The sequence below is a fragment of the Musca autumnalis genome, unplaced genomic scaffold (assembly GCF_047663935.1).
Source record: "Musca autumnalis isolate F117 unplaced genomic scaffold, ASM4766393v1 scaffold_1, whole genome shotgun sequence".
Lineage (NCBI taxonomy): Eukaryota > Metazoa > Arthropoda > Insecta > Diptera > Muscidae > Musca > Musca autumnalis.
The window spans coordinates 171,637,604-171,661,880 of NW_027411644.1; the positions used below are offsets into that span (position 1 = coordinate 171,637,604).

The following is a 24,277-nucleotide window of genomic DNA, read 5'->3' on the forward strand; positions in this document are numbered from 1 at the left end:
AACCGTTCACTTGAACTTTCAATAAAAATATACAAGGTGTATTTATTATTTTGAGCAGGTGTCTATATGGGTTTAAGAAAAGTCGTAAACGATTTTCATATAAATTTTGTGTACGGGAACGCAAAATTTGTAAAAGTGGTAAAAATTGTAAAAACTTTTAAGTTCTGGAACAGAGCTCTGTATTAATATGAGCTGCGATCTAGTGCCAGACATTAAATTGTGGGCCGCAGACTAAAGCTGTCCTAGAATATGGGTATAACTCTGTTATCTGACCACGCACATTAACATATATGGCAACAATGGAAAGGTCAAGAATTCTTCTTCCATATACGTCTTTGGTGGGTGGTACATGTCTTCTAGAAAGAACGCTATATCTATATTAAAACTTTTAACAATTTTTAAGAAAAAATTTTGGTCTGTTTAACTCCCTAAATTGGTTGGTTTGTATGTTGTTTTGTAGATTGTGTTGTTTCCCCATGACTATTTTCATACCCACAGCATTTATGCTAACGACGGTATATACACTTTCATACGGGCAAAATGTGCCTCATCGAAATAATGGTTTTAGATCCCATGTATGTTTGGACGAAATGTGTTTCAGGCAATTTGGAGTCGATTGAGCAATGTCCGTCCGTCTGTCTGGCTGGATGGAGCGCACGTTAACTCTCGAAGGGATGAACCGATTCGGTTCAAATTTGGTCTTTCGTAATATTTTGCCCAAACTTAGTTTAAGTTCGAAGATGGGCTATATCGGTCCACTCCTTCCGGTACCTCCCACACAAAAGTTCGAAAATGTTCGGAAAATTTGTGCGCACGGTAACTCTTGAAGAGAGTAACCGATTTGGTCCATACTTTGCACATGGTGAAATTTGTACCAGACTTAGATAAGGTTTCAATATGGACACAATCGATCCACTCCTTTGGGTACCTCCCACACAAAATTTCGGAAAAGTTCAGTTTAGGGCCATCTCTCGAATCGCTTTGATTTTTGTTTTAGCAACTTGTATTCACTACCCCACATACGACGGTACAAGTTTCATTAGCGGCAAGTCCATACTTCCTGAGAAAATAGCATGAAAGTTGGAAAAAAAACCCTATGACACCGTATGAGGTGGTTGGAGCGCAAGATAACTCTAGAACGGATCTGCCGATTCGGTCCAAAATTTGGCCTTAGTAGTATTTTGTCCAAACATAGCATAAATTCGAAAATAAGCCATATCGGTCCACTCCTTCAGGAACCTCCCCCACAAAAGTTCAAAAATGTTCGGAAAATTTGTTCGTACGGTAACTCTTGAAGGGAGTGGCCGAATTTGTCCATACTTTACACATTCTAATATATCTACCAGATATAGATCAGGTTCGAATATGGATTATGTTTGTCAACTCCTTCGGGTAACTATCACACAAAATTACGGATAAGTTCATACTCCTTGAGTAAACAGCCCGAAGGGTGTAAAAACCTCCTGTGGCACCATAACACTATGCAACACTGAAAATGCAAACAACTTCTAGTATGGATTTTTTGAAAGTACATATTTAGACTACAAAAACCCTAGTCCTGTCAGATCCAATTCGGATTTTATGGCCTAATCTAAACCGACCTAAATCTACACTTTTTTGCATTTATCAGACCTTTATCTCAGAAACGAATAGGAATTGCTGTCTTTAGCAATATTGTAGCCCTAAACTAGTAGAACTTATCTTTTGAAGAAACCACATAAGAAAAACTACATCTAGGGCATCAAAATCGATAAAATATAGAAAATTTTACATAATTGCTGAAATTCTTGTCAGTATCGGCTAAACTATTGGGAGTTGAACCAAATAACCTTTTGCAAAAATCTTCTAAATAAAGTTCTCAACAATTCTTTAGAACATTCTGAAACTCTAAAATGCTTACATCATATTGTTTCAGTGGTATTTCGCATCATATCTTTTATAACACGTATTTCAAACACAGTTCACACCAACAGTTTATTCTCGCATTTCGGATTTCACTACATTATTGATATTTTTATTAAGGGGTCGATTATGGATAGCAACCCTACTCCAGTTGCGTTGCCCACAGCAAATTTAGTCATAGAATTTTCTATTTACGCATTAAAATTTATACTTTTTTACAATTAAATTAATAGCTGAAGGTTCAAAACGCTGATATTGATTGAGTTTGACAAAAATTTTCGTCTTTTTGCTCATTTTATTTGCATGATTTTCTCTTCTGGCAACGCAACTACAGTTGAGTTGCTATCCATAATCGACCCCTAAATTGTCGTTGAAAAATGTACTGAAAACAACGGGATAGACGCATTTTACAGCAATGACATGTTCTGAAGAGTTGTGTATTACATTCCAGGGAATATTTTTCCAAAAGAAAATATTCAGAAAAAATTAACGGTTTTGGAGATACGGTGCGAAATGTATAAAAATTGTGATATTTTTGCATATAGTTTGAAATTTGGGGCAATAAATGTAGTTTTTCGAGTTCATTATTTCTCCAAATATTGTATTCTTGTCCTTATCTACAAATTGAATCCGGCGAAGACAGAGTTGGTACTATTCACCAGAAAGAGGAATACTGCTGAGTTTGTTCCACCAACTCTGGATGGGGTGCAACTAAACCTCTCCACTGAAGCTAAGTACCTTGAAGTGGTACTGGACCATAGGCTCCTATGGAAAAGGAACACCGAGGAGAGAGCTAAAAGAGGTTTAATTGCACTATGTTCCTGTAAGAACACCATAGGAAGGAGCTGGGGCTTAAAACCACACATTATACACTGGTTGTATAATACTGTGGTTTGCCCCATTCTAACCTATGGTTGTCTTGTGTGGTGGCACTCACTTAGTATAAAAACAAATCTTTCAAAGCTAACCAATGTGCAACGTGCCGCGTCAATTCTCATTACTGGAGCTATAAAAAGCACTCCTCAAATGGCGCTGAATGCTGTTTTAAATGTTCAACCTTTGGACATTTTGGCTCAGCATCAGGCCTCCAGGTGTGCTTTGAGGCTTAGGGAACTTGACATGTGGCGTTGCTCAATGGCTGGCCATGCATCTGTTCTGCGGCGGCTTATTAGTCAGGTAGAGATTGGTGACAGAGGGGGAGAGACTGACTATATCTCACCGTCTCTTGACTTCAATATACCTGACGTCTTAATTCCCAATAGGGACGCATGGGTTCAGTGCAGACCAATACCCGATAGCCTATCCATCTTCACTGATGGGTCTAAGATGGAAGACGGGTGCTGGAGTGTACTCAGACGAACTGAACTTCAGGTACTCGTACAAACTTAACGACAACTGTAGTGTTTTCCAGGCAGAAGTCTTTGCAGTATTGAAGACCTTAGAGGCACTAGTGGGGGGGACAGACCTAGCAGACAGGGCGGTTAGTATATATGTAGATAGCCAGGCTGCGCTAAAAGCTCTAGGATCTTTCACTATTTAATCTAGTATCGTTCGAGACTGTAGAACTGCTCTGAAAGCCTGCAGATTGCCAGTAAGACTTTGTTGGGTACCTGGTCACTGCGGTGTAGTGGGAAATGAGATTGTGGATGAATTGGCAAGGCGAGGCTCGCAATCAACCGATATACAACTGGAAGTTGGAGTGCGACCCCCGCTTTGTCACTTCATTGACAAACTCACAAGGTTCCACGTTGAGAAAACCAAAAGAACTTGGCTAGACGCTCCTGGTTGTCGGGTGGCTAAGTCAATCTGGCCGGAGATCTCGGCACGTAGAACTGATTCCCTCCTCTCACTATGCAAGTCAGAGATCAGGGCTGTTGTGGGGGTCATTACTGGCCATTGCAACATCAGATCAATGACGTGCAGATGGGAGGCTAACAGCAGTGATTATTGCAGGCTGTGTGAAGATGCAGAGGAGACGGAGACGATTGATCATTTACTGTGCCAGTGCCCCAGACTGTCGGCCAGGAGATACAGACTCTTCGGCACATACATGATTGAATCGCTCTCCTACCTCTCTTCTTTCGACCCATCAGTCCTGCTTGCATACTGTAGAGGTCTTAAATTGCTATGGGGCAGACAAACTTAACTGCATGTTAGTCTATTTAATAACTAATATACCTCTCTTGTTTTTCTTTCTTTTATCTTCCCTCATCCTTCTCCTATACCCCACATAAAATACACTAATCTGCTTAGACTGTGGAAAGGCACATATGTGTTTATATGTGAAGATTATATAAAACTTAATCATTTTAAGATGGGATAACCTAAAAATTAACGAATATGGAAGCATTTTGCAGAAAATCCAAGACACACATAGGCAGATCTTTTACACAGTTTATAAATTTCCAAATGTTAATAAAATCGCATATCATTTGGTCAGCTGAGTCAAGTGCCCAATTACATTAAGAAGTGAAGTAGTAATAAAATTTATTATAAAATGGACCATATAATACTTCAGACTGCATTTTTTCCAAATTTCTTATGTACTAGTTTTTACCCATATTTTGGTTTTTGGTTTCCCAACTATAAAAATGGAAAATTAAAAGTAAAAACATCACCGAAAAAACATAAATTAATTTAAAAAATTACACTCCAAAATAATTTATATTCCAGCTTATTTCAATTCTTTATTAAATGAAATTATTAGTAAAATATATAATTTAAAATGACTGCAAAAATATATAGAAGTAAATACATGTGTATATTCAACAAATAACATAGGTTCCTTGCAACAAAAATAGCTTCCTTACAAAAACCAAAGACTTAAATTCGAATCTCTGCTGATAATAACTTGAGATTCGGTTCTCAAGAGATGTCAGTAAAGATCCGTATGGTGTATTTCATATTTTGGTGAAACAAAACATATGATTAAAACAAACACAGTAATGGTATGGCATAAAATATACAGTTTCTTAAAAGTACATCTTCATCATGGGAGATTAGTTAGATTAAAGCTATTTTATGTTTTCTTTTCTCGTTTATATATGTTTTTATAATTCTGTTTTTTAATTGATTACACCTAAACTATATAAAAATGTAATTAAACAATATGACACAATGAGGGGGGCAAGTTCAATCGAAATGTTCTTTGGTAAAATTTTGAAATTGAAAACTTGTAATAATGTTTTTGGCAAAACTGGAAGACATAACAGAGGCCTAATTATTGATATAATACCTGCCAGGATTTTATTAAAATTCCTATAAATGGAGTTTTTAATTCATTTTTGTTAACTGCATTATGAGGAGTTACACTAACTTTAAAAAAACTTAAGTCATAATTTCATTATAAAAATTGATATATTGTAATGGGTTAAATTTATGAATAGAACTCAATAGCTAATAGGAACTCAATTAAGATTTTTATTATAACAAACAGGTATCACCACCAACTTAAATACCACTAAAACCAAAATTCCTAAATACCACCAAAATAAAAATTAAAAAAAAACTGCATTTAATTTCAAAATAGTGTTCACTCAAAACTAAATTAATTCATGTTTTATATTCGAATCAAAAAACAAATATCATTGAACTTTGCCCCATTGTGTCATACCTCGTATATGTATGTATGTTGCATCTATTTTTTATACTTATGGAGTCCATATAATTATAAAAAAATCCAAAATTAATTTTTATCGATTCCTTGTTTAACAAATTGTGCCATGATTTCATTTCTGTTTTTGTTTTCATTAACGAAATAGTGTTAGTAAATGACAGAGACTGTGTATGACCAAAACAACCGACCCATTGAAAATTTTGACATTATACCAATTTGTTAGCTATAAAAAGGATTTCGTATTTCTTTTTATAATTCTTAGTAAAGTTCTTTTGAATCAATTTATTTCAAAAATTCATAAGATATTATAATTTAGTATATTTTTTCTTTTTAATTATTTTTTGATTGGATTAGATTAGAAGAAAGTGAGAGCATTGTTAACAGCACATATTAATTATATTTATATAAAAAGTTTAACTACTATACGACGGAACCTTTATAATAAGTGTTGTTTCTGTTGTTTTTGAGGGGGAGCATTTGTGTAGTGGTCTTACCAAACAAAAAAAATTGAATTTAATTTTAACTCCCTCTACACTACGCTGTCACGTTCATTAGGTCTTGGCACATTTGCTTGTTGTTGTTGAGCACCTGGTGCAGCTGTTGAACCAGCAGCATTACCCTGACTTCTAGTTGAGTTCGAACGATTCACATAGACGCGAACATTTTCCTCCGTATAGTCAACAATGCGACGTTTCTTTTTGCGTGTGTGCTGTTGTTGTTTCAAATAGATTTTTAAAATACCCTTTACCGTTATAAATGTTAGACCTCCGAGGAGAGTGCGATGTAGTGTATTTTCTATCGATTCAAATAATAAACGTCCCACAATTGATGATATGGTTGGCAATAGCAGAGCTCCACAAAAGATACGTGTTGCCGAAACAGGATCCGATAATGTTGGTGTTGCAGGATTTTGTGCTGTTTGTTCTTCGTCTTCTTCGCTGAAAGTTTAAAAAGGAAGAACATATTGAATTATTTGCAAATATTTTTTTAAAATTGAATACATGTACAGAGAAACTAAAGTTAATGAGTTATTGTTGTTGCAACTGCGTATGATATATTTGTATGTTCGTTTTCCTGCTTAATATGGCTCTGACTCTATCTCCAGGAATTTGGCTGCTTCGATGGTTTGAAACCACAAGGCTACTGGTTTTAGTTGAGTACGTTTGGCAGAGCAGTTGAAAAGATGCAGTGTGTTGTACGGACCTGTTCCGGATGCTGGGTAGATCTTTTCGCGGTGTCATCAATCCTTGCCCTATAGGATTTTAGACGACTGCACTATCCCGAACATAGTTGAGACAAAACGGATCTAGTTTGCTGTTGCAGAGCATGCTATTGTTTTGCCATACTGGAAGAATCTTAATCTTCTTGTTGTTGCAAGGTTTGAATATTATTCGCGTTGTACCTTTATTCGCGAATCATAGTAAGCGCATAGCTTACTACAGACCGTCCTTTCGCGTTATATGTGGTAAATAAGGTTTCTTTATCTGCACCCCAAATGCTGTCGGCTAGGGACTTGAGGGCCTTGTTCCTACATGTCAGTTTGACACAGATAGCTGTGGCATGCGCGGACGACATGAACATGCTGTCGAATGTGACCCCTAGAAACTTGGGGTAATTTGTGGTCTGATTTCTGCTACAATCGACCAGAACTTTCAACTCTTTCAACTTGGCCGGAGGGTAGTCAGCTCGATGTTCATAAACAGTGTGGAGTGCCTTTCAGACAGTCGCACGGCTTGTTCCAACGATAGATTGTAGACACTTGTTAAAAACTAAAGTCCGGACTAAAACAGGTTTTTTTCGCATTAACATGAATATACCGTCAAGGCCTAATGCATTGGATGATTTAGCGTTCATAACGGAATTTGCTCCATCATCCATTGTAAAATGAAGTGGTTCCTCTTCGGCGAGAAGAAATTTAAGGTTATTTTCGATTAAAATAACTTGCGCACCTCAGCGCCAAACAAGACTAAGGTCGTATATTTTTTCTGACCAAGCTTCGAGAGCGACTTAAACGTTACCCACAATTCACTAATTCCAGCTCCAATGTTGCATATTTTCAGATCCACTGGTACCCCTACCGACCAACCAAGTAACTTCCAGTGTCATCTAACTCTTGGCCCACTAGTGTTGGATCGACGAAGGCCATCACGCTCATTTGCTAGTTTTTATTGCCATACGCAAGACTTTTGGCAGAAAATGATATGCGATATGCGTACTTCCATCGACGAATTCCTTAATCTTCATTATTTCAATTATAAAATTAGCTTGTGAATTCGCATTCCCGCTAGGTATAAATGACTATAATTTACTCTTTTACTTGATGTCTTCAAACATGATTCAAATCATATTTCTGTCACCTATTGTAAACATAAATAGGAACATTAATACAAAAAAAACTTACGGATAAGGAATAATGAAATTCATTAGTGGCAATTTACGAGCCACATTCCTTCGGTTGCGAATAAGGCGAATAACAGCATCCTCCCAGCGAATCATGCGGCCAAGTACCAAGCCAACAGGTATGACCGGAAGACCAATAAGTAACAATATTGGATCTCCATTTTCCATAAGAGCTAAGCCCTTTTTATGGCCAACAATCTAAAATGGCAATAATATTTTATATATCATGTAACGACTACAAATTCTTTAGTAAATAAAAAGTTTAATACCTGCAGAAATGTTACCGCTCCATATGTCACCGCAGTCCAATAGAGCGAACCTACAAAAATACCTGCAGCCAAAAATGGACTTACACGCCTGATTATATTATCAAAGGCTTCTAATATATTTGCAACTTTTCCCATTTGAGGAAATACTATAATATATTCCGTTTGGCATTGTTGGCAATTGACTGTACGCAGGGCATTGCCTTTTTGTTTTTCATCCACCCAACGATAGAGACAACTTTGATGGACCCATTTAGTGGTGCCACGACATTTACAAGGCTGTACCCAGGCAGCCAAACGATTATCCTCGTCGGTGGCAAAGCAAATCCAACAGCTACGTTCACCATCTGCTTCATCTTGAGGTTGATAGGCATCAGTCCTATTATCACCGCCGCCTCCGGCACCAGCATCGGCATTTGTTTGACGTGAACTTGATGGCAGGCTTATAATATCTCCAACTGATGAGCTAAGTATATTTATGGCAGATGTACTTGATTGTATAGAAGTCCGTCGGATTTCTTCAATATCTGTGTGCTTGTCACCACCACCGTCATGATCATCCATTTTTCCTCCATCCTCAGAAACTATTTTCAAGGATGTAGTAGCAACTACGGGCGTGGCAGAACATATGTTTTCGTCCATATTTCTCGTTTTATTGGCATCATCTTCACCGAGGTCTTCATTTGATGTCTCGGCCGCAGTCTCGATTACGGCTTTCGTTGTTATTGTATTCAGATTATTATGGGAATCACTCATTTCGTCACCAGCCAACTGTATCCACAACAATGTTTTCAGCTTCGAACAATCCTCTCTGTCTGGTGGAACTTCAACTAATTTTACTAAAATTATACAAACTAAATTAGTTTTAGAATTGTCTGCTCACTTGTTCATCATTTACGTGGTAAAGGGGGGCGAAATAAATAATACGCCTAAAATTTGTTACTAAATTTGCGTTGTTTGTTGTTTTTTTAGTGACTTGTTTGACTTTTGCCTCCTATGTTTTTTTTTTTTTTTTTTTTGTTAACCCGTCTATAAATCTGTCGTTTTTCTCGTTCTCTTTCTTTTTTCTATCCCATTTCGTAAGCAATCGAAAATTTCGCCAATCGTTGCACTTTTTTAATAACACTCTCGCATTTGGCTATATTTATTTTGCCCCCCATAAAATGGTTTTTAAACTTTTCTCACCAAAAACATATTTAACTTTCTCACTGCAAAAAAGTCAACAATTATTTTTTCAAAGCTAGGGATACGTAGCTTGAAATTAATCAATTTATCGATTTCCGGTAGTAAAGCGGGGTAGACACTAGAGCTGGCAAACCATCGATATTCCCAACATTAGATATTTTCGATATAATAGTTTAAAATATCGATTACTATCGATATTATCGGTAAGCTGTCAACACCATTAATTTGGAGATGAAAATGGCGAAAATGTCAATGCTTTTCTTGACATTTTGCACAAGTAGTTCACAGAAATGCAAAGGCGAATAAGCAACAGCTTTTATTTTATAAAAAATTTAAAAAAATATATTTTATTTTACCGAAAAAATTTTAAAATATCGATTGCTATCGATACTATCGTTAATTTGTCATCACCATTAATTTGGAAATGGCGGAAATGTCTATGCTTTTGTTGACATTTTGCACAAGTACTTCACAGAAACGGCACAAAAAAGCAAAAAACCTTTTTATTTTTAACAAACTACTTTCTCAAGTCCACAAAACCGAAAAACCGCGTAGTTTCTATAGATTTTAGGTTTGGGATTTTTAGTCCGATATTATCGATAGACGAAACTATCTATCGATATCGAATTTTTAAAAAATAATCGATATTATCGATAGTGCCATCGATTATTTGCCAGCTCTAATGGGCCAAAATACATACGGTCAGTTGTGCGACGCGTTGCGCGTTGAAAACAACAACCACATGAATAATGCGTAATTGATGCCAAGTTTGTTCTTAAAGTTTTCATGTGGTTGTTGTAACGCGACGCTCAACGCGGAATAAGAAGGTGTTCGATAACAATAATCGGTCAATTTACCACACCATACGTCAAAATATCGCGTTACTGTGAATTGCTTGTTTACCTTTTGTATGTAATTTTATTCACAATAATGCATTTTGACAACTAATGTGATAATCAGCTGTTTTTGCCGTTGTACCTGTATTCCCAGCAAAATGTTCGATGCCAAAGATGACATTCAATCATGGGTGCAAGTGATCTAGCATGTCATCTTTTTAGCATCTTCATCGATGAATTTTATATGAGCGTGGACCCCAAAAGATGACGTTCTTTTCTGGATCCTAAGCATGTCATTTTAACCAATGCGTTGACATGTCATATTTCCCAATGCTTTGGCATGTCATTTTCACCAACCCCTTGGCATGAAATTTTCATATTGTTTGGAAAATGGAAATGCTGTATTGAAATATGTGCTCTGTTCCAGAACCTGCAAGAAGCTACTATTTTTTTACTACGATAACATTTTTTCCTTTATGTTATCGGAAAAAATAGTAAAAATTAGTAGATTCTTGCAGTTCTGGAACAGACCAATGGTTTTCATGAAAAACAAAACTCTTTATTAATTCAAACGAATTCATGAAATAACTACAATTAATTTATCAGTTTAGTTTTTCAAAAGTTTACATCCAAAATTGCAATGTAATCACCACCGCTGCAACGCAAAAGATTACTTCCTCCGTTCTCCGCTGATATTCTTTCATCTTACAAAAGGTTTTTTCAATTATCTTCCCATCATCAGTTCAGATTTCAACATGGACTCCAAATGCACTCCTTTAAGTATTTTTATTTCGTAAATTACTTTTATTTTATAATTTTGTTATTTTATAACAACATTTTATACTCTTTTGTTTAGTGACGGAAATATGTAGGGATCTACAACCCGGCTTGCTTTAGGGATCTCTAAGAACAAAATGTAACGAACGGGGAGGAGAGACTTTTTATGGAAAATACCATTTATGCTTAATTAATTTATTTTTAATTGTTTCTTTCCAGAAGTAGTTTCTTCTTTATTTTGAGATTCTTGTTCCTTTTCGTTTCGGACTTTTTTTCAAATTCCAAAAAGCGAGATTTGATTGATTTCATTCTATGTCAGATTTAGAACAGACAAGGGAACTTTTAAAATAGCAATGTGTGCAATCCGATTATATTTTTAGCTCGATGGTTGGGACTTCATATAATACCAATTGTTTAGAAGTTTTAGTTGTTTGATATGCAGGAAATGTAAGACAACATCACGACGACAGTTCTAACAACTTTGGTCTGTTCCAGAAACTGCAAGAATCTACTTATTTTTACTACGAAAACAATTTTTCCTTTATGTTATCGGAAAAAATAGTAAAAATTAGTAGATTTTTGCAGTACTGGAACATACCAAAATGAAAATAAACAGGTGTGTAAATAAAAACACAAACATCATCTCTATTGGATCGATGGAATGGGTACAAATGCTGATGAAAAGATCGGATCTTTCACGACTTCCTTGGCATTGGTTCAAATCCTAATGAAAAGATCGGATCTTTCACGACTTCCTTTGAACCAATGCAAAAGATGACATGAAATCACGTCATCGCAAAGAACCCCTTCCGTCAAATTTTGCTGGGAATTATTGTGCCATGGATTTGATGTAAAGGCCTGCGTACATAAGCTGCCTTGCCTGCTTACCTTGCTTAGTCCCAATTTACATTAGTCGAGTTTACTTGCGGCAATTGTCAGTTTGTAGGTGAGAGAGGGGGCTGAGAGGCAAAGGGTTACCATATGCCTCACCTCTCTCTCCATCAAACTGACAATTGCCGCAAGTAAACTCGCCTAATGTAAATTGGGACGTACTTCTGATAAAAGATTGAAAAAGAAAAGGGCAACCCAGTTCGAAATTTCCTCGGCCTTCTTCAAGCCCCCGGCATATACGGTCCGTTGTGCGACGCGTTGGGCGTTGAAAACAACAACCACATGAAAAATGTGTAAGTGATGCCAAGTTTGTTCGTGAATTTTTCATGTGGTTGTTGTAACGCGACGCTCCAAGCGCCGTATGTGCCGCGGGCTTTATTCTTTTATTTTTATTCATGGTTTAATAAGAAAGGTTAGCCAAAGCTTTATGTCAATTTAAATTTTTTCATTCGAGTATGCCTAAAACTTCAAAACAATATAAACAAACTGTGTATGTGTGTGTGGTGTTTGAATAATATGCCAAAGAATTTTAAAAACAATCAAATTCAATGATTTTTAAAATTGTTTTTTAGACCATTTGTATGGAAGAAATTGGTGAGATTTGCATTGAAACAATCAGTTTATGATATTCACTACTCGATTATGTGGAGAAAACTTAACTATTCATTCATTTTTCGCGTTTTTTATAAAATGCTCAAAAAATGCATTGTAAACAAACCCACTTGTTGCTTTTATTTTGAAGTTTTAGGAATTCAATAAAAACAAGGGTTCTATAGATTTTTTTCATTTAAATCTATCTCTTTACTTATACCATGTTTTTATTATGTCACAAATGAAGCAGGAAAGCAAGGCAATCAGGCAGAGCAGCTTATGTACGCAGGCCTTAACACCTTCTTATTCCACCATGGTTTGGTTGAATCAGCTGACTGATATGGCCTTATGGCTTTATGGTTATGTCACGTCTAATTCTACCTTTACAAGAACTTTTTACTTGCGATGTTATCGAACAGGCTTCATATGTTTGGACGAAATCCAGTTCCATTTCCGCATCGAAATTCATTCTTTTACAATTAAATTAATAGCTAAAGGCCTACGTACATAAGCTGCCTTGCCTGGTTGCCTTGCTTGCTTCTGATAAAGGAATAAAAAAGAAAAGGGCAACCCAGTCCGAAATTTGGACGGCCTCCTTTATTCTTTTATTTTTATTATGTCAAGAATGAAGCAGCAACCAGGCAAAGCAGCTTATGTACGCAGGCCTTTACACCAGACAATTTGTCTTCAAATACAACTCTGGTTTACTAACACATACATATATTTGTCGGCTGGCTCCCAGCTATCCATCATTTTTTCACAGACAGTAGGGTTAACAAATTTTTGACATTTTTGTAAAAAAGGGTGAGAAAATAATTGAAATGTGTTGAAAACAAAAGATCAGGAGCAAAAACAAAATATGTGAATGGAAAACAAAAAGAAATCGACAATTTTTATTCATAATTTTGCAACTGTGTTTGCAGTTGTCTGGACGCATGCGTCACACAGGCAAGTTTTGGGTTTTTGACAATCAATACATGTACTCAACTGTCCTGTCATGTGTAAACGCAGGGATAAGGTTCCAAACGCTGATATCAAGGCAAATTTATATAGGGTATATGCATGAATTACAACAACTAACAAATTTACAAAAACAACATTGTTGTTATTGAATATTAATTGTCAAAGAAAATATTGAATAATAGTGTCGTTCCAAAAATGTTTTTTTTCCGCAAAAACTTAAATTCATTTTGAAAATCCTCTAAAATAGAACAAATTTGAATCAAAATGTAAATATAACGTATTCAGAACTCTCGTAGGTAATTTTTATTTCACGTTTAAGGGATGTTTACACCATATATCAATGTCACATGAGCTGTCATTTCTTTCACCCATTCGACATTCTCTATGTTTGTCAAAATTGACGTCATCCATACAACTTTCAATTTGTGCGTTCATACCTTCAAGTGTTATTTTCGTATGACATAACCTATAAATATAAAAACAGCTGTTTTTGTCATTGTTTACATTTATTGTTGAGTTGCAAATTTGGGCAAATTTTAATTTTGGTTGAAGGAAAATGAATATCTAGCATGTTTGTTGTGGTAGTATAGGTTTTTGGGGTTACAGAGGCATTCATGTTTTTGCCACAAAGCAATCATTTCCAAAACAGCTTTTTTCGACCAATCGATCTGAAAATAACATTATAAACACCCTTTATTTACTTTTCTAAATATTTAAATATACATAACTTTCCATTTTCTTTTTTAAAGATTTTGTTTTTCAATTTTTTTTTGAGAATGCCAGAAAACAGCTGATAAATTTATGTTTACATACGAGAATGCCGTATCAAATAGAGCGCTCCCTAAATGAAAAATTTACATATGAGTTGCCCAATCATTTTGATAGATGACAATTTTCATAGTGGTCACACTATGTGTACAACATTCGCAGGTAGAAAATTTGACATCTCATACGACATTGATAGATGGTGTAAACAACCCTTTAGGATGAAAAGTAGCATTTTATGGTAACAAATTTCGAAGTTTCAAATTTCTGGTCTGTTCCTTTAGTCCCAATTTACATTGGGCGAGTTTACTTGCGGCAATTGTCATTTTGTAGGAGAGAGAGGTGAGGCATATGGTAACCCTTTGCCTCTCAGCACCCTCTCTCACCTACAAACTGACAATTGCCGCAAGTAAACTCGCCTAATGTAAATTGGGACTTACTTTTAAAAATGGTAACAGTGGCAGAAAATGGTAAAAGTGGTAAACTGCTATCATATAAATTGTATGCTATTAAAAGTAAGGGAACACTTTACAGGTTAAAAATGGTAATCTCAGGCACGTAAAGGAACAGAGCATTCATGTGCAGACCCTATCATGGTACAATTACATAGGTAGATGCATCGGCGAATTGCTACAACAAAGCAACTTTTTTTGTAATGTAAACTGTCAACATTTTCGCCAAATTGTATCTTGTTGTCTCTTTTTATCGCTTGTGTTAGTCTATAAATGGTCTGTTCCTTTACTTTTGAAAATGGTACAACCCGCAAAAGTAGTAGAAGTTGTAAACTGCTCCCATATGAATTGTATTGTGTCTGAAGTAAAGGAACGCTTTTCGAGTAAAAAGTAGTAAAACTTGAAGATTCTTGCACGTAAATAGTGAACACATACTATCTCTTATGCTTGGTTTACATTTACGAAATCCACTCGATTTCAACTGTCAATTCCTTTGCTTATAAGTCAAATGAAAACTCATCTGAAATCCATTGGATTTCATTTGACGTTTATGCAAAGGAATTGACAGTTGAAATCGAGTGGATTTCCTAAATGTAAACCAAGCATTACTTACCGAATCATATGGTTTTTTGTTTTGATTTTTTATGGCGAATTCCTAAATTTACAAAAGAGTAAGAATACAGCTGATTGTCACTTCTACCTCATATAAATATGCCTTGGCTGATATTTCCCAGCAAAAAGTTTGCATCCGCGGATGCAGTTAAATCACTAGAACAATTGCTGCTGGAGTACATCTTTTCCTATGAATTCACCTATGAATTTTACAAGAGAGCGCGCAGCTAGGATGCACTCCATTTTGCTTCCACGGCACACAGCTAGGATGCACTCCATTTTCAATCCAAATCACAGCCTTTGATGTAGTGTTTTGGATTGAATTTAAATGCAGTTTAAAGATGCTATAAAATGCAAGCCATTGCAAATATCCCAAAATAAATAAAATACATTGCTTATTCGTGTAAAAGAAGAATATTAACTTTATTACATTTACACATATTAACTTTATTACATTAACACAAATTATACAAATTGTCCATTTAATTTGATCGTAACTGAGTTTACTTCCTCTGTTCTGCATTTTGCTCCATCATCCAAATGGTTTTTCATTTTTCCTCCTACTCCAGCTCAGATTGACAAAATAACTCCAACTCCACTTCAAAAATAATTTGCGTCTCGTGAATTACTACAATTTTCGTATCTTTATTTTGTATTTCTTTATTTTTTTAAAACAAATGCTTATAATTTTATAGTACGTTTAGACTTATAAATCCACTCGATTTCTAATGTCAATTCCATAGTATATACGTCAAATAAATCGTAGTTCTAAATCCACTAGATTTTGTTTGACGTATATTGTATGGGATTGACAGTTTAAATCATAGTATAAGTTCATAGTCCAACAGGCGTTTTAGACACTCTCTCTTGTGTTCAGAATAAAAGACTGCAAAGATGTCAATATTATAAGATAGGAAAAGTCAATTGTGAAAAATTAACTGTAGAGGGAGTTAACCTCTGTTGCTATGATATCATAGCAACATTCTGTTAAACGAAAACTGTTACTCATTGGAATATTGACAAGAAAAACATTAAAACTCAAATTTTACGGCGTTGACTTTTGTTCATGGTACAATAATACAGGTAGCATTATCATGCCAGCTGATGGTAACATAATGTGTCAATTGCATTGAATTTATGTCAAATTTTGACATCTTATGTTGCCAACAATTGCCGATGCGGCTACCTGTGTATTTGTACCATGCTTTTGTTTTTTTATTAAATAAAAAATAAGAAATAGTGAAGAAATAAATTTCAGCCACAAAACACGACGTTAATGTTTTCTGCCGCGAGAAATGGGAATCAGTCTTCAAAGACGTTTGCAGTCTTCAAAGACGTATAGCAATAAAGACCCGAACAAATGCATTTTCCAAAAACATATGCTAATAGTTCCACATTTTGGTTACAGATGGCTACACAACTCATGTTGCGGGCGCCCCAAACCCGCGATTCGGCCCTGACGCAAAAAAAATTTTGCGTGGAGCTTCGCTAGGGGGTAGCTTTTTTCCACGGTGGAAGCTACAAAAACCACCTTCCATCATCAAATTTTTTTTTAAAATATATCATAGGGGACCGGGTGTGTTGTTTTGGAGGGTTATATCTTCTCCCACCGGGGGTCCCCTAGTCCCACGTTGCGATGCCGCCAGCACGTTATGCCAAATAATAAAAGCTGGAAGGGCACCGTCTATTTATGGTTTCCATTGCTGGAAACCATTCCCATATGTAGGCCACCTGAAAAAGAAAAGAAAAATATATTAATAAAGGGTGAAAGTAATATAAATATATAAATTAAACACAAAAATAAAATTATGCCGACGGCTGCATGTGGAACTTTGACAGAAAATAAATGTATGAGTCAAAACAGCTGATTACGGTAGGGAGTCATAGGTTGAAAAATGACTTGGGCATACGACCTATAAAAATGTAGGGCGTATAGCGTAAAGGCTTACGTCGCGGGATACGTTGGGAGAAATTTAAGATTTTAAATTTTCAACGGATGTGAAAGGGGTTGTTGTCCGAAAAAAATCTAAAAACAGAAAGTACTTTTGCTAATATTTTCCAACCAAGAAAATAAATAAAGGCAAATGCTTATTAATACAAGCAATAAAACTATGAGAAAGACGACCATCTTTACATGAGTGAAAGGAATAGTGATTGCTGATGCTGACTAAGCATTTGGCGCTTGGTTTTGATCATTTATAAAGTTGCAATTGGAACATAAAGACGTGTTGGTTATAGGCAAACACCTTTGCTCATATGTACTGTGAATAAAACTTAAAACAGTGGTGTGGGAGTTTATATTACTTGTTACTGTGAAGATTAAGGATAATAACAGAGGTGAGAATGGGTTTATAAAGAAAAAATGATGGGCTTGGGGTCGAAAGTGTTAAAGCAAGTGATTTAACAATTTATTCGTATGTTCCATCCAAACAGGTTACCGTGGGAATAGAAATCATAACCTTCAAATACGATTGTACAAGAAAGCCATACACATACATTGTTCCTTAGAATTGGTGGAAGTGAAATTGAACTTTATCAACAATACTGAAGGATTCCAGGTAACCTCTGTCATCTTCTGTCCAGAGCAAAGACGACCAGAGGATTTTTTTTTATTACTTATATCCTATATTAGGACGTCAATTGGACACAAAAGAAAGATACGTTTTTTTTATTACACGAATCAACAAATCCATTGCTGACTGAATACATTTGATTACATTTACCAATACATTTTTTTGGATCAAAAACATTGTGAGAAATAACCCATTATTTACGCCTTTGCGACGAGAAAATTTAGTATTAGTTTAGTTAAGTTAACGTTAGAGTTTAATTGTGTTTAATGTGCTTGTGAACTGAGATCATATTAGAGTAAAGTATAAGAATTATTGCGCAGTAGCTGTTGGTGTTGAACCTCTTTAGGATAGGAAAGTTGCTAGCGTTTGAGACAATATTGTAGTGAGACTTCAGGGAGCTCCTTTAGGTCAAGACCAGGTCAACGTTTCCGCAGGCAAAATATTATCTTAAGGGAATAACCTGACAGTGTTTTAATGGTGCAGATTTAAAAGGAAATTTGAAAAAAAGGCATAATATGATTTCAGGGATGTTTTAGTATTGTTTTATTGCGTTTTATTTTAATTTAGTTTTACAAAAAAAAAAAGGAGAATTACATTTATATTATTAGTGTGGTACTAAATTAATATTCTAAAAATAATTGTGATTTTGTTTGAGCATTTGAAGGTAGTCACTATATACCGGAAAACCGGATTCGATTTGGCCAAAAAAGTGAGCCTGTAAAGAGAAATAAATAAAAATACTAAAAAAATTATTTTAAGGACGAATTTATAAGATTAGGTTTAAGTTTTAATAATAAAGATATGAAATTTAAATGAAAGATACAGTTTTAAGAATAATGTTCTGGTAAAAGAAACAAATGGGGCATGAAGGCAATATGAAAGGGTAAGTGTAATAGTGTGGACGGTCTAATGGGAGTCACTTTAACAATAATCCAAAGGACTCAAGTGACCTTGGTTGGGATGGGCGATTGGTGGTCCACCTCCACCCTACTTCTGTGTGTTTCCTCGTTTTAGTGTTGTTCAGTTTTGTTAGTATCGTAATTGTGACTGCCGTGGGTTGCCAGATGGGATGGACCTACACCCAGGAGAAGAAGCCGATTGAGCTAGCTGGTCCCAAATCTGGTCAACGCCTAAAGCGGCACGTAACAATATGGCGCCCAAGACGAAAGTTTGAGATGATTTAGAACAATGTGTATTCCAGCTACACACATTACAATAGCCCACTAGATTCAAAAGACAATAGACCAGTATCAAGGTGAAAGGATTTCTGGAGAGGAATTGTTGGGAACTCTATATCCTGTTCACTCTTATCGTGGACGAAAGTAGTATAGAGGTTTACAACAACTCCAACCCCGATGTCTAGAAACCAGGATTCCAATAGCATATTGTGCAAAGTATAGCCTAGTCGTCCGTAAAATACTAGTTAGGACATTAGTAGTATATTAGTGCAATATTTTTGTTTTAGGTTTAGATTTTTTTTGTGTAGTATAGGGATTTGTGCAATAAATTAATGAAACGATAGCCGCTCCAGATAGTTTTCTAGAGGACTGGTGTATCGATATTAATTTATTGAACTTTGGCGTCTTTTAAATAGATTGCCATAGGCAAACCTTCTGCTATGTGCAATAGAATGTTTTTTATTGACTAGAAACACACACTAAGGAGTAGCTTTCTTATGAAAGAGTCATATTTTAATAATGTATTAAGAAACCGCACACACTGCCCTTCAACAATTGCCAGCCCCCATTAATAACTATTGCAAAGAAAAACAAAAGACTTAAGCGAGAAACTTGATTTGGTAAATATTAGGTTATGAGGATAAAAATTTTGGAACTTTTCAGTGAAAAAGGTAATGTTAGGAAAAACTAGGTCGCAAACTAGGAAAAGACAATTAGAAGGAAATAATATTGAGACTGAATGTGTGGAACATACGTTACCAAAATTAAAGAAAATGAATAATAATGAAGTGAATATGGCCACTGTTAATGCAAATTTAAATGATGCAATAACAGAGTATGGAGAAGGGGATGTAAATATTGCTTTTAGACAGGCATGTGCTTCGCAGTCCACATCAAGTAGTGAGACAAGCTCAAGGTGTAGCTCTGAAGCCCCTGAGACCCCAAATACAGATGTTTTATTATCCCAAAAGGCATTACAAGAGGAAATGATTAAAATTAGGAACGATATGTCTGTTTTAATGAGAACAATGGGTCAATTGACAAAAAGTTTTGAGGCCTTATCAAAAAGTAATACGCCCACTTTGGACAACAACCAACCACGAAATATACCAAACTTAAATCAGGGAAATAACTTACCAAATGGGAATAATAACCTTGGAGCTGGTGCAGGTCAACTGCCGGTGCCCAACAAAGATAGTGAAAAGGGTTACCCTGTTCGTCAAAATCGTGACCTAAATGGGGAACAACAAATAAGGATTAGGGTTGATAAATTTGGCATTGAATTTGATGGTATTACCTCCCATATGAGTGTTGATGACTTCATATTTCGTTTGGAACGTCTTCAGGCTCAATATGACGTTCCATGGTCTGAAATTTTGAGGGATTTTCGTCTTTTAGTAAGTGGTCAGGCGCATGAGTGGTATTGGCTCTATACAAAGACACATTATGTGCGTGATTGGCCTGAACTTCGGCATGCTTTGGAGAGTCAATACAAAATCCATCGTTCCAACTTTGAGTTGATGCGTGATTTGATGGATAGGAGGCAACAGAGTAATGAATCCATTGATGCATTTTTCTTGATTATGGGTCAACTTCGGTCCAAGTTGTTGCAACCTATATCAGATTACGAGATGATTAAGATTATGAAACGAAATATAAAGGAAAGCATTGGAAGAATAATTTACCCGATGGCGGTTTCATCCGTGGAACAATTGAGAATGGAGTGCATCGAGGCAGAAAGGAACTTTCCGAGGCGTGATGCACGAACATTTGCCCAACCACCGCAACGAGTTAATCGTAATGTGAACGAGGTTTACGTTCACGATCTGGCAAGTGATGAAGATGAGGTGTGGAATGATCAAACTATAGATGTTGATGCGATCGATTCAGGACGTGTACAACAGAGACAATTTATGTGCTGGAACTGCCAAGAATCGGGACATGGTTTCATGGAGTGTCCTTCGATGCAAAGATCCTTGTTCTGCTACAAGTGTGGAAAACAAGGTGTCACAAAAGTTCGGTGTCCAAATTGCAACCCGGAAAACGTGAAGAGGGGCTTGGGAACTGCAGGAAACCAACGCCGAACCGAGAATCCTGCGAAGGAGAAACCATAAAAATATTATCACCCAAATCTGAAAAGAAAAATATAAATGTTAAATCAAGAGTAATGAATGCGAATGATGAAAATTGGAATCCAAATGCAAGGCATTGTTTTCCGGTTGAAATAAGGCAACAAAACTATGAAGAAACTAGGAAACGTATTTTTGATAGTTCTCCTAAAGTCAATGTTTCTAATAGAATTATAAAGGTCCGTAAAAAGTTTGCTGAGAGAAAGAAAAATAGACAATTAATAATAGAAACCATTCACAGAGCGTCAATGGGTACAAAAGATCCTAGAGTTTTCCTAGAAGTCAGTATAGAGGGTAGAAAACTTAATGGTCTTTTGGATTCAGGAGCATCAGTCAGTATCCTAGGTAGAAACTGTAGAGAATTTATAGAGGAGTTAGGCTTAAGTATTCATCCAATGGTGACCAATGTGAAAACTGCTAGTGGTCAGCATCATAGAATACTAGGCAAAGTAAAACTATCCATAGAGTACAAGGGTGAACAGCATGAACTGTTGTTGTATCTTTGTCCTGATTTGGAACAATTTCTCTACTTAGGAATAGACTTTTGGAGAATTTTTCAATTGGCTCCAGATGTAATTGGTATTGAGGAATTAAATATGGAACAAATTCAGAAAGATATGGTAGAAGAGAATATGGAATATAAGTTAAAACCACATAACCTTACACCTGAGCAGAAATCACAATTGGATATGGTGATAAAAAGTTTTGATAGTTTCGAAGAAAAGGGTCTAGGCCAAACCTCATTAGAAAAACATTCAATTAAATTGGTAGAGGGCGCTGTCCCAGTTAAAGATAGATATTACCCCATTTCTCCGGCAATTCAAGACATAGTTTATAAGGAAATTGATATGATGTTAGAATTAAACGTGATAGAATTAAGTGATAGCCCATGGAGTAATAGAACTACGGTAGTTAGGAAACCTGGAAAGAATAGATTTTGTTTAGATGCTAGGAAATTAAATAAGTTAACTATTAAAGATGCGTATCCATTACAAAATATTGATGGCATTCTGAGTCGAATTGATGAGACGCACTTTATAAGCAGTGTCGATCTTAAATACGCCTTTTGGCAGATCGAACTGGATGAGGAGAGCAAACAATACACAGCATTTACAGTGGCCGGGCGACCTCTATATCAGTTTAGAGTAATGCCATTCGGCCTCTGTAATGCCGCTCAACGCCTGTGTCGTCTTATGGACAAGGTGATTCCTCAGAAGCTGAAAGACAATGTTTTTATTTATTTGGATGATTTGTTGGTGATTTCTAGTAGTTTCGAGGAGCATCTACGATTATTGAAAGAGGTGGCGGATTGTTTGAGAAAAGCCAACCTAACTATCGGGCTGAAAAAGTCACAATTTTGTTTTCAAGAACTTCGATATCTTGGATTTATAATTGGAGGAGGCACTTTGAAAACGGATCCCGAAAAAGTTCAAGCTATAAAGCAAATTAAAATGCCTAAGAGTACGAGAGAAGTGCGCAGCTTTCTTGGTACTGCCGGTTGGTATCGGCGATTTATAAAAGATTTTGCCACCATTGCAGCTCCACTAACAAATACACTCAAAAAGACCAAAAAGTTTGAAGTTACACCAGAAGCAATTGAATCATTTGAAAATTTGAAGAAAGCTTTAACTAAAGCTCCAGTACTTAGGCATGCAGATTTCTCAAAAAGATTTTATATTCAATGTGACGCCTCCGATTATGGAGTAGGAGCAGTCCTCTATCAACTAAATGACCGAAAAGAGGAACATCCAATTGCGTTCTATTCGCAGAAGCTAAATTCCTGCCAACGAAAATACAGTGTAACTGAAAAAGAATGCTTAGCTGCGGTATTAGCTGTCAAAAAGTTCAGGCCATACGTCGAAATGATGCCTTTTACAGTCATTACTGATCATGCCAGCTTGAAATGGCTTATGTCATTGAAAGATCTAAGCGGTAGGTTAGCTAGATGGTCTCTGCAACTACAGGCATTTGATTTTGAAATTGAACATAGGAAGGGGTCAGATAACGTAGTTGCAGATATGTTATCACGGTTACAAGTGGAAGAATTGTCCAAGTTCGATTTACTAGATTTTGAAACAACTGAATTTGAAAGTGATGAATATTTGGAACTCGTTAAAACAATCGAAGAAAAGTCTGATCTGTTACCAGATTTGAAAGTAGAAGACGGTATGGTGTTTAAGAAATGTAGAGTTGATTTAGAATTGGAAGATGAATACATGTGGAAGTTATGGATTCCATCTAATATAACCTCTACCATTATTGAAAACGCTCACACGATAAATACTTCTGCTCATGGTGGCATCAGAAAAACATTGGACAGAGTTAAACGATTTTTCTACTGGCCTAATATGGCATATCAAGTCAGGGAGTATGTTAGATCTTGCCAAATATGTAAAGAAACCAAGCCGGCAAATCAGAATCTCATGCCTGAAATCGGTCAAGAGGTCAAAACTGATAGGCCTTTCCAAAAATTGTATCTCGACTTCTTAGGGAAATATCCACGATCAAAGAAGGGGAACTGTTACATATTTATCGTAGTAGACCATTTTACAAAGTTTACTTTTCTTAAGGCCATGAGAGATGCTACTACCAATAACATCACAAAATTCCTGGTAAACGAAATATTTCATAAATTCGGAGTTCCCGAAGTTATCCATACGGATAATGGAGCACAATTTGTAGCTAAAGGGTTTAAGGAAATGATAGAGACTTATAAAATTACTCATATGCGTACCGCCGTTTACTCCCCTCAATCTAACGCCTCTGAGAGGGTTAATCAGTCGGTTTTAGCAGCTATTAGAGCCTATCTTAAAGACGACCATAGAGATTGGGACCTCTATCTGTCGGAAATCGAATGTGCCTTACGCACATCGGTACATTCTGCCACTGGAGTATCTCCCTTTTTCGCCCTCTTTGGGTATCATATGTTCTCCAGTGGTAGTGACTACAAATTGGCTCGAAAATTGTCCTCAATGTGCGATCACGAGTTAAAGGATGTGGGTAGAGACGATAGACTAGCACTAATCCGAGAGAAAATTAAATCCAATTTGCACTCTGCTTACCAAAAAAGTGCACAGAGATACAATAAAAGAGCTAGAGTTGTCCGATATGTTCCCGGTCAAGAAGTGTATCGGAGAAACA

At 36.1% G+C, this 24,277-nt stretch overlaps 1 protein-coding gene across 7 annotated transcripts; it reads right to left on the reverse strand.

Moving 5' to 3' along the window:
- Positions 1-4,563: 4,563 nt before the first annotated feature.
- Positions 4,564-9,491, reverse strand: LOC141388721 (E3 ubiquitin-protein ligase MARCHF5). Of its 7 annotated transcripts, none has more exons than XM_073958904.1 (4): positions 9,370-9,491; positions 8,188-9,023; positions 7,920-8,116; positions 4,564-6,456 (listed from the first exon to the last, which is right to left on the reverse strand). In XM_073958904.1, the coding sequence occupies exons 2-4, from the start codon at positions 8,938-8,940 to the stop codon at positions 6,048-6,050; spliced, it is 1,359 nt and encodes a 452-aa protein (XP_073815005.1). In that variant the 5' UTR covers positions 8,941-9,023; positions 9,370-9,491; the 3' UTR covers positions 4,564-6,047. The 7 variants fall into 7 exon arrangements, with proteins under 7 accessions (XP_073815005.1, XP_073815007.1, XP_073815010.1 ...); XM_073958906.1 differs by having other exon boundaries at positions 8,188-9,038; positions 9,370-9,489; XM_073958909.1 differs by having other exon boundaries at positions 8,188-9,014; positions 9,068-9,412.
- Positions 9,492-24,277: the final 14,786 nt, after the last annotated feature.

What these genes read in the sequence shown, in the direction of transcription:
- LOC141388721 (XM_073958904.1), bottom strand. Translation starts at nt 8,940, where the DNA reads ATGAGTGATTCCCATAATAATCTGAATACAATAACAACGAAAGCCGTA. An exon ending in GAGCGGTAACATTTCTGCAG is followed by an intron (nt 8,117 to 8,187) that starts GTATTAAACTTT and finishes TTGCCATTTTAG; the next exon opens with ATTGTTGGCCATAAAAAGGG. An exon ending in AATTTCATTATTCCTTATCC is followed by an intron (nt 6,457 to 7,919) that starts GTAAGTTTTTTT and finishes TTAAACTTTCAG; the next exon opens with CGAAGAAGACGAAGAACAAA.